Source organism: Clarias gariepinus, chromosome 22 (assembly GCF_024256425.1).
Source record: "Clarias gariepinus isolate MV-2021 ecotype Netherlands chromosome 22, CGAR_prim_01v2, whole genome shotgun sequence".
In the NCBI taxonomy this organism is placed as follows: domain Eukaryota; kingdom Metazoa; phylum Chordata; class Actinopteri; order Siluriformes; family Clariidae; genus Clarias; species Clarias gariepinus.
The window spans coordinates 19223188-19234701 of NC_071121.1; the positions used below are offsets into that span (position 1 = coordinate 19223188).

Below are 11514 nucleotides of genomic sequence, written 5' to 3' on the forward strand. Positions count from 1 at the left end.
TCCTCCAGGTACTCCCGGTTTTCTTTCACAGTCCAAAGACATGCAAAAATTGTATTTCCAAATTGCACGTAATGTGTGCAATGAGATTTTAAGCGAACTTATGTCTGAGATGGATTAGCACTCTGTACTGGGTGTACCCTGCCTTGTGCCCTAAGTCTGCTGGGAGAGGCTCCAGGCCCCATTTGACCCTGTATACAGGATAATGTGAGTAATCTAACATCAAAGGTACATATATATTTTTACACTATAAGCATATGTACAGTGGGTACACTCTTTGTTATATTGCAGCAATTTTTCGAAATAATTTAAGTTCATTTTTTCCTCATTAATATACACACAACACCCCATATTGACAGAAGAACACAAGAGTTGTTGACATTTTTGCAGATTTATTAAAAAAGAAAAACTGAAATATTATATGGGCCTAAGTATTTAGATCCTTTGCTGTGACACTCATATATTTAACTTAGGTGCTATCCATTTCTTCTAATCATCCTTGAGATAGTTCTTCACCTTCAGTTGAGTCCAGCAGTGTTTGATTACACTAATTCCACTTGATTAGGAAAGCCACACACCTGTCTATATAAGACCTTAGAGCTCACAATGCATGTCAGAATAAATGAGAATCATGAGTTCAAAGGAACTGCCTGAAGAGCTCAGGGACAGATCTGGCCAAGGTTACAAAAAAATTCTGCTGCACTTAAGGTTCCTAAGAGCACTGTGGCCTCCCTAATTCTTAGATGGAAGATGTTTGGGATGACCAGAACCCTTCCTAGAGCTGGCCATCCGGCCAAACTGAGCTATCAGGAGAGAAGAGCCTTCGTAAGAGAGGTAAAGAAGAACTCAAAGATCACTGTGGCTAAACTCCAGAGATGCAGTCAGGAGATGGGATAAAGTTGTAGAAAGTCAACCATCACTGCAGTCCTCCACCAGTCGGGGCTTTATGGCAGAGTGGCCTGACGGAAGCCTCTCTTCAGTGCAAGACACATTAAAAAACACCTAAAGGACTCCAAGATGGTGAGAAATAAGATTCTCTAGTCTGTTGAGAACAAGATTGGACTTAAATGATTTTATCAAATGGCTGCAATATAACAGAGTGAAAAATTTAGGGGATCTGAATACTTTCTGTTCCCACTGTATATTTTCAGTCAGTATTTAGTATGTCCTCATTACATGAAACAACCTGCTCCAAACGTTTTGGCAGGCTTTCCATGCAACTTTAGCAATACTCCTTGAGAAAAAACAGAAATTCTTCATGGTATTTAATCAGAACTGTTCCAGTCAAGTACTAGTGTTTATCAATAACTCGGTCACTGTTTTCGATCCATGGCACAGAGTTTTTACCATCCGGCATAAAAATCTTGCAGTTAAGCAGCAACTTGCCTTTTAGCAAAACAGCATACTTTTGTCCTTGCTGATAAGAGAGTTTTTATTGACATTCTGTTAACTGACATGGTGCCCCATATCATGTTCCCTGCTGGGTGTACACTTTATACTGTGTACAATTCATCAAATCTTTTTGTTGGTCTCTGGACATAGAGCTTGTATGCATTAAACTTCGTGGAAGGAACTTAGATGGCCTGATTATTAAAAATTGTTACTCATGGTTCTGAAACTTGCATTTCATATTTTTTACCAGAAGTGCGGACTTGAGGAACGCTTACAGTTAATCTCCTTATGGTGTGCTGGTCCCTCGGTGTGGTCTTTCATGGATTCCAATAATTATTGTTCCTGGACTCATAAATATGTGAACATCAGTCCTTCTACAAACATCTTACCAGTCACTTGTATAGAATACCCTTCTTGGTGAAGAATCTCTTTGTACTTCCATGAGTGTCACCTTTACTCAGTTTGTGGATAAAAAAAAAAAGCAAAACAGTGGTATGTGGCATAATGAAGTGTCTACTGTGTAATAATGAAAGCCAAAGTAACTACTTTGGTCAGTTTCATTTCTGATACACTGCGTTTGGGATGACAAAAACTTTTTTTTCTTGAAGGTGGCCTTAAACATATGGCCATTACTGTATCTTAACAAACCTTTAAGTTGTTACAGTATCTCATTTTTAATCCACATTGAGTAATACCACAATTTGCATTCTTTCAGTTTAGTTTAATTTAATTATATATTTTGTTTCCTATGTGTGTTTTAGTGGTGATTCTACTAGTCTTGTGTACAATTGCTGGCTTGGTGTACCTGTTGTATCGCTACCTGTGTCACAACAAGGGCATCTACAGGACCACAGGAGAGGCTGCACCAGGTGTGGACCCAGACCAGATCAACCAAGACTCGGTCAATGAAAACAAGGAGTACTTTATTTAACCTTTTTGTTTTTCATTTAACCCATTTGGTGCCATATAGCTACATCTATTAGGAGGACTCCAGTTTGTTTTGCGCAGTAAAAGAGGTACAATAATACAGCTTTCAGTTGATGACTGGGCATTGAAATTCATTTTAAAGGGTATTGTATTTTTTTTAATAGTCCTGTGGGAGCATGGCCAATGTGGAGTTTACATTACATTAATGATGATGGGTTTTATTAACATGCACATTGATGTATCAGAAGCAGCTTCTTAAGTTGTGACATGCAGTAAAAAAGTTAGTTAAATAACTAAAGCAGGTGTAACTGAGGAGCACACCACATCCCTGTTCTCAAACATGAATGGTGTATGTACTGATTTTTTTTCTATGAGGCTGAAACTACTTTCACACCAGTGACTTGTTTTCTCTTGTGGGTGTGTACTGACTTTTTAAATTGGAACTATTTAAAGATAGGAATGAACACTGTAAGTAGGGAACTGAAGAAATGTTGGACCAAATGTGGCATAGGATTGGTTGGAGAAATCAAACAATTGATTTTGTCACTTTACTGTAAATTAATTTAAATATAATTGAGAGAAGTTTTAAAATGTTACTTGTCACTAGGTCTGAAATCAATTTTTAAGTGTTGGTTTGTGGTTGTATAAGGAAAATCATTATGATTGTACACTAAGAGATGTACTGAACTGATGGAGCTTTGTGCAAATCCAAAACCTCAGTTTAATACAGTGTGTGCATACATAAAATGCATACATGCACACATGTGCCTGGACTGAAGTATTGAAATGGCAAGGCCAAGCCTTTTTTATTGTGCGTTTCTTGTTTCCAATAACAGCATCAAGCTGGTGACCTAAAGACATCAACAAACTGTTGCATTGTTATTTTGCAGCTCATTTCCTTTTTTTCTTGTAGGCTGGGGGATTTTTCATCTTAGTCTCCTGAATTATCACTTACTCCTTATCACTTGAAAAATGAACAGGTTCAAACAAAAAAAAGCTTGACACATTTAGATTATAATTTCATGAAGCATGTATGTATTATGTACATGTACTGTACTGTACCTTTGTGTGTTCTGGATGTATGTGTATTTGTCTGTCTATCTATTTGAAGGGAGAGTCACACCACTACGTTAAGCCCTTTCCAGCATATCCCAGTGATTTTCATTTGGGTTAAGTTCAGGACTCTGGTGGAAAATGTCTCATGCTCCCTGAACCACTCCTTCACAAATTAAGAATGATGAATCATGGCATTGTCACCTTTAAATATGCCATTCCATGCCATTAGGGAAGAAAACCTGCTCATGCAGTATATTCAGTTAGTCAGCTGTCCTAATTTTTGAGCACATAACATTGCTGAACCTAGACCTGACCAACAGAAGCTGCCCCGGATCACTACCCCCACAGGCCTGTACAGTAGGCACTAAGGTCTTCTGCCTTTTTTTCTTACTCTGATGTGCTCAGTACTCCAAAACAGGATAAATCATTTTTCCAATGCCATACAGTTAATTCTTTTTCAGACCCTGGAGTTCTCTTCAATTTGTTCATGTGGAAATTACTTTCACCTGTTTGTGATCTCCCATCACACTGATTCAGGATGTTTTTAAGACCACATTTTTTCCTCAAAGATGTTGGGTCACCATGATCCTTCCAGGTTTTAATAATGTGGGTTTTTTTGTTTCCTAAACCAATTTTACTAGTGTCTTAGTTGTCTTTCTTAGTTGACAACGTCTTTGTCTTGAACAAAGTCTGTTTTTTGACATGATCGTTTAAGAAATGAGAAGCATGCATGTGTTAGGGTAAAATACTGCACATCACTGCGGTAATTATCCAATGGAAGGCTCTTGCCTATTTGTTTAGTTATATATATATGTTCATGTACATATATATATATGTACATGTACAACACTGTGTGCATTGTCTTTAAAATCAAGCAACGACTATGAATTTATGCATTTCTTCTGTTAATTTTTGTCACCTAATGATCAAGCAACCATCACTACCACAAAAACACTAGATTTAATACACAGAAGACTTAATACTTTTTTTAAAGAAAATGGTATTTTGATAAACATTTTATTTTGTGCTTACCAAGTATATCCCCCTATTTTAATGCTGTTTATTCAAATATTTAATCACTCACATCTCCAGCTTATATGACAGCAATGTACATTGAGTCTACATTTATTTTTCTACATTGGTATTTTTTGCCATTTTTTTTATTGCAATCCCACTGTTAAGTCATTGTTTGCTTTATAGGGCAATTCTATTGCACAGAAGTACAATAATAAAGTTGTAATATGATCAGATTTCAAATTCATTTAAAATTAGTGTGACAAGTATTCAGGGTATTGTTTACTACTTATACTTGCTGTCAACGTTAAAGGGTAGACCTGTACACCTGCTCTATTCAGACAGTCTTGGCAACAGAACGATGCATAAAATTCTGAAGACACAGACCTTTAGAAGAGCTTTAGTTAATATGCACATCAGAGATCAAAATGAAGAAAAAAAAACTGCTCTGTGCCTTTTACTCCTATATATTTTCAAGCACAATTGACAACAATTGGGCAATGGGCTTTTTCTAGTTGTATGATGTAAAACTAAAACCATCTGCAATGGTCAAGTTTGTGGTCAAATTGGTCCTTAAGGTATTGGAAATGCTAAATAAACTGGCTCAAAAAATCTAATGTAATTTATAATTTATATATAATATATGCTTATAAGTTTCTTGTTTGAAGAACAGAACTACAACATTCTGGATCCTCACCTTCAGGATCCTATGATCTTCCTGAACAGCTCTGATTTAAATTTAATAACTGCAAACATACTATGGGTAGTCATGGAGAAGCAACTGTCTTTTTCCACTCTTATTTCATAACTGACATATCATGTTAATTTTTACTCATGTAATTGCAAACATTTTCAGTAGGCTTTCCATCCACACAGGCCACTCATGTGCCTGTTCAAATTTTGTAACCGTTTCAGAATGCAGCTGCATGACAATTTTTTCTAAATTCTCCCTTTAATCACTGATACTTTCCTACAAGGCCAAAAACACCCCAGACAGCACCCGTCAATCCTCTAGCATTGCTTAATTGGTCCTGTCTTTCAGATTACAAGGAAGGCATGCAGTAATACCAGTTTCTGGCATGTAGCTGGCACTTCCTCTAGATTTCTGAACGGCTGAATCACTGGCAATCTTCAAACAATTCTTGTTCCTTATGTACTTGGATTTAAAAAGAAATTGCCATTTAAGTGGAAGGTGAGTGTAAATTTGATAGTGTGTATAAAAAAGAATCACCCCCTTAAAATAATCACATTTTGTTGCTTTAAAGAGACAACTTCTGTTTCATCCAGCTGTAATTTCTTCAGAGCACCTTTTACCTTGATTGTTAAATACAGCTGAATAAACAAAAACCTTTTAATTTCAGGATGCAAAGCAACAAAATATGATTATTTTAAAATGGGTGAATCTTTTCTATACCCACTGTATATTTGCTATTCCCTCCATATACTCATACAAAGTGCTGATCTCTGCTGTACAGAGGAAAATGCAGCATATCAAATTTTAAATCAATATCAAATCATTGAGTCAAAAATAACTTTATAGAATGTCATTTACAATTTCCAAAATAGCCTTTATTGTTAATTTAAAAAAAAAAAAGAATTAAAACTACTGGCAACTGCAGCTCTTTAACTGAAAAAAAAAAAAGACTGGAACCCACCTATTAGAACAACAAAAAAAAATCCCTGAACTCCAGTTGTTTATCATACTTTATATTTATACAGGGTGTCCCAAAGGTCTGGATCCACAGACAAAAAAATATATATATTTAAAAGTATAACTGTATTGTATAACTATAAATATAATGCATAACTTTAAAGCCTTTCACTTTAAGACATGACTTGCTTTAGTTCAGTGGCCAGTGGGCCAGTTCTGATGGACTGCCAACTTCAGATCCCCCCGGAAAAAAAAAACAACAAAAAAAAAACATTGAGTAGTGTTAGGTCTGGTTCTGTTTCATCATGTTATTAGTTTTGAATACTAATAATTTTATCTAATGAAAAATGCCTGTGGAACCAGACTTTTGGCCTATCCTGTATATTAAAAATCAATAAATGCACATGGCAAGTCATTCGTATGGAGGAGTGGTGATCTTGGTACATTGCATAAATACCTATTTTCAATGCTAATTATGATCACATGCAAGTCTGAAAAAAATCCCATTTTTTAGGCTGTTTGAACCTCATTAAAATGATCGATATACAAGAGTAAACTAGGCGTCACCCTGTTCTAAAGCTACTGTCGGATACCCAGTGATGCTGTTGTTAAATGGAGGTTTCAGGAAATAACCTTAAATGAATAACAAAACATGTAGGTACATGTATATTAAGCTAAATGAGCGCAAGTTGAATTTTGACACATATGTTCACAGTTTAAGTAGCTGAAGAGTTAGTAAGTTAATGATTTTTTTATTTGCACAAAACTGGTCTCTTGCCATATATGCACATTATTTTAAAGTTTGGGGTTAATAGTCAAAATATTTTGTCTACAATAGAAAATTACTCCATTATAGTACAAGAGAGAAAAACACCCCTTTCTTGAGTTTGACAATGGAATTAAAAATCATCACTCACAATCTGTGATCAAAATCAACTGTATCAAGCTCGTAGCACTAAACACATGAGGGAAAACTTCTTAGTATCTTAAACTCTTTTCAGTGAAAGGCATGTAGAATAAATTTGAAAAGGCATCCACACAACAACATTTAATGACTGACACTGTATTTGCATGTATAAAGCAAGAGTACAAAAAACAAGTTCCAAAAATTCTAACATTTCAGAGTTGGTTGACAGTGCACATAAATTAATATGTGTAGTATTTCTAAAAATTACCACTGATAAATCCTTACTAAAACAAAATCGCTTTGAATAAAAGTGCAAAAGGCATGCAGAATCATTATTATGCAGTTATCGATGTTTGATATGTCTATGTACTATTTATTAATTTATCATATGTGCAGAATTATTCAGAGATTTTTTTCAAGTCACATTAAAAGCTTTTAGTGCATTTTTATCCGGATCTTTGGTACAACCAGCTGCTTGGTCATACATTTAAATGTTCACAAGACAATTTTTTTTTTCCTTTATGTGCTTAAGTACATTCCTGGAAATAAAGGCTTGATTACCTTCTAAACTTCTTATTAAACTGTGAGAATAATGCTAAAGAATTAAAGCACAAACTCTTTGTAAAAAAATTAAATTGTCGTTTTGCTAAACTAAACACAGCATTGTGTACAGTTCTGGGTATCCGACATGATAACGAAAGAATAATAATAAAAAAAAAGCCAACCAACATTCTGAATCAAATATGAGGGCTTATTTACTGCATGATAATTTGTAAATCTTAAAGTTGCAGTGGTTAATTTTGACACCAAATTATATTTGTCTACTCTTTCCCAAAAGTACAGTACAGTACTCTGTTGTAAGTATAATGTGCAAAATATACTATATAACTGATGTTATTGTATGTTTTTTTTATTATTAGAAGCAATTTAATTGGTACAATGTGTAAATAAATAATAGCAAGGCAGAGCTAACATAAAAACTGTAGTAATAAGGTTGTGGTAGATTGTTAAACAATGAAAATTCTAAGAACATTTATCATTTATCTGCCACATTGATAGAAATAGAAATTAGCTAAAAATAAATGTTATTCTGTTTTTCACCCATACATAAACACAGTCTAAAAGTAGGAGTTTACAATATTTTAGCATATATTTTAAACTGAAAGACATCAACAAAGTACTGTACTGTCAGTGGGTACTATAAAACATTACATTCTGTTGTATCACTATCATGGCATAGGCCAAGCTGCTCCTGGTGAGGCAGGAGAGATGGGAAGAAAGAGAACACCAGACAGAGGGAAACGTCAAGGTCCAATCAGCTCCTTTTCACTGTTACCAAATAGTGTAACCCCCTCCTGAACCACCCATGAAGAAGTTGCTCTTGCGTTGTGTCATCATCACATTTGCACCCTGCATTGCTGCCAACTGCGCTGCATTTGGAGCATGTCCAGGAGGAGGGGGCTGGCATTTAAATGGAACAAGCAAATGAGGCAACATTACAAATGTGTAAAACAGCATTTATAAAAGTTATGGATAATGACCAACAGTTCCTATACAAAACAATTCATATGTGAAAGCACAAAAGTTCAGCCCACCCTGGAACACTGCATTACAAAATGAATGAACTATGTGAGAAATTCATTATAGATAATTATAAATAATTTATTCATAATTACCCACTTGATACAGTGTGGTTTTCAGTGGTACAGTGAACCTGCTGTCACTCATTTCATTTTTATGAAAACATTAGTATAGTCTGCATACTCACAGGTATGGAAGCAGAGCTGCCAGGGCCAAATCGAGCTCCAGCATCAAATCCTCCTTCCACTAGGACTGTGGAGCCTGGAGGATACACAGGTCCCATGGGGTAGTAACCCATGGGAACATTAGGGGCCATTGCGCCAACTGGCACGGTCTGGGGCATGGGCACAAACATCTGAGTTGCAGGGTATGCAGTGGTTATTGGAGGTAGCTGGCCAGTAACCTGGGGTGGGTGCATATACCGTGGCTGATAGATCTGTAGAAGAATAAGGAGGATGCCAAGTTCACTATTAAGCTTTTTATTCAAATGATACTACAGCCTAAGAGTTAACGGTATAAATACATTGCACTGCAATATTTCCACTTACAAAGATGATAAGCAATTTAAGGGTAAAAATTTACATAAGTTGGGAAACTTCTAGAATATTTCATTAACAAATACCTTTACCACTTGCCTGTTTTTTTTTATTATGCTGAAAATTTGATATCTTCTTATTCAAGAAATACCCCCAGTCTTACAATATTTTGGCAACTATTACAATATAAGCCTTGTATAGAATGTCTATTAATCTTGCAAGAATGTCAAATGCCTGAAAATGCCTTTTTTTTGTTTCCTGCCATAAAGTTCTGCTTGTTACTTACCTCAGAATAGGCAGGAGGGGCATCTGTGTATGGGGGTACCTGGGGTGGTGGCACTTGCATAGCGGGAGGGTATATGGGTGCTGTGCTCTGCTGAGGATACAAGGTCTGTTGTGGATATGACCCTGCATGGATACAGTCATGCATGGATTTTATTAACAGCAGACACCACAATTCTGTGCTGAACTGAAGACATTTAAGTGACAATACAACCACACATTGATTAAAATTATATTTAAGTGCAAATCACCTACTGGGATAAAATCTACTAGAAAACAACTATGCAAACACACAGTTTGATCAGCTTTGACCAATAACAGGTCAAATGTCCTACAAACTGATGCTACAGCCATTGAAAGCTCGGAACTAGAAAGCAGGTTGGTCATGCCCTCAAACACCTTCAGAGCACACGTATAGAGGAGACATTAGCTAATAATTGACAGCTGCAAGCTTAGGATAGAGCTTTCCCCCGGCCTCCTAACAATGTGTAAACAGCCGGTCAAAAGAATGTCATGTATTTCTGAGAAAGCACATGATTTATTATTCTTGGTTCCTGAATGTTTGTTACTTTTTGGCCCTGATTTTTTTTAAATTATTATTATTATTTCTCTTGAATGTGTTGTATTTTGTGGCATGGTCACCTATACTGCTTCTTCTGGGATAAGCTTTGAATTGAAGATTGTGAAATCTCAGGCAACAAATTCACCTACCAGAAATCACATGGTCCAATAGTTTTAAACACTTGAAAATCTTGTGGGTTCAAACAAAAGGTGCTATGTTCAAGTCTACTTAACTTGAGTGCAGAAAAAAAAATATCTTCCGATTCAACTCTGTTGTATTATTTTAAATTCTATACGTTTAAACACATCAGTTTAACACATTACTTCTTAAGTTTAAGGCTGAGTTTGCCTTTCCGTAGGGTAAGTTAGGTTCTTACAGAGGTTGGGCAAATACATTTTCCTTTAGCGCGATTATTTTTACTGTATTAATATAATTGGCCCTCAAACATAAACTACGGACAAACATATAAACGATTAAATGAGCAATTAAAATCCGGCAATGTCACTAGGTTGGCAACTCAATAACATCATATTAAACTTGGGGGGGAAACAACAGCAAATAGTGGTACCAAAAAAACAGAATAAATGCCCCAGTACAACTCTTTAAAACTGTAGCGTCACCGTTTGATTAGCAACGCTAGCTAGCTAATTAGCCGTGTTCACGGTCACCTTTTTATTGACGACAAGATCAAGGATTTTGGCTGGTCGTTATTTAGTTTAATGTAAAAATATTATTTACTTACAGATGTACTGGCATTAGAGCTGTAATTTGATTTCGTATTGAGGAGTGAATTGGATATGTAATTAATGGAATCCGAATGCTAGATGTTTGTATGCTAACAAGCTCGCTATCCACTCACAATGGCCTTACAGAATCATTGTATAATGATTCTAATTTATCGACGCTCGAAATGTATAGGAAAGATCTCGCACACAACCCACCTTTGTTGTTCATTGTTCTTTGTCGAAAACAAATAAATTTTGAACGGTGTATTAAAAAACAAAACTCGCTTCCTGGCTACTTCCTTGTTTTTATCAGTCTGTTGAAGCCGTGTACTCAACTACGTCATTCCTGTCTGCGCATCTCTGACTTAAAGTGAAACGTATAAACACAAACACAGCCAGGCTAGCTTCTTGCTGGGCGTCTGTTTTATTGTCGGGTTTTAGTCTGAATATTAACATATTGCAACATGAGGCAATATGATTGATCGCAAACGAATATTTAGCAAAGCATAATTTAAAACATTCTTTAAATAAGTTAAATATCCTGCAATTAAATCTTGTGTTTATTTCTGATGCTGTTAACCTGGACTTCGGTTTTAAGTTGCCATATTGATCTTGGCTAACCATATACATATAAATATGGCTTATGAAATAACCAAAACTCACTTACGTGCACAAACACTATGGGCAATTTGGGAACACCAGTTAACCTAATTTGCATGTTTTTGAAGGGTGGCAGAAAACTTGAGTACCCAGGAAACCCACCAAGCACTGGGGGAACATACATACACCATGGACCTGAGCAGGGAATCGAACCCAGACACTAGAGGGGCAAGGCGACATTGTTAACCTTCATGCCACCCTGCTGCCAAAATAATAACTTAAAC

At 35.9% G+C, this 11514-nt stretch overlaps 1 protein-coding gene across 1 annotated transcript; it reads right to left on the minus strand.

The window, feature by feature from the left end:
* Nucleotides 1–7070: 7070 nt before the first annotated feature.
* On the minus strand, nucleotides 7071–11004 carry dazap2 (DAZ associated protein 2). The gene is made up of 4 exons (XM_053483164.1): nucleotides 10847–11004; nucleotides 9348–9469; nucleotides 8713–8961; nucleotides 7071–8405 (listed from the first exon to the last, which is right to left on the minus strand). The coding sequence occupies exons 1-4, from the start codon at nucleotides 10857–10859 to the stop codon at nucleotides 8277–8279; spliced, it is 513 nt and encodes a 170-aa protein (XP_053339139.1). The 5' UTR covers nucleotides 10860–11004; the 3' UTR covers nucleotides 7071–8276.
* Nucleotides 11005–11514: the final 510 nt, after the last annotated feature.

Coding starts and splice junctions, on each gene's coding strand:
- dazap2 (XM_053483164.1), bottom strand. Junction 8,962..9,347: donor CCCCTCCTGCCTATTCTGAG/GTAAGTAACAAG, acceptor ATTCTTCTACAG/ATCTATCAGCCACGGTATAT. Junction 8,406..8,712: donor GCAGCTCTGCTTCCATACCT/GTGAGTATGCAG, acceptor TTTAAATGCCAG/CCCCCTCCTCCTGGACATGC.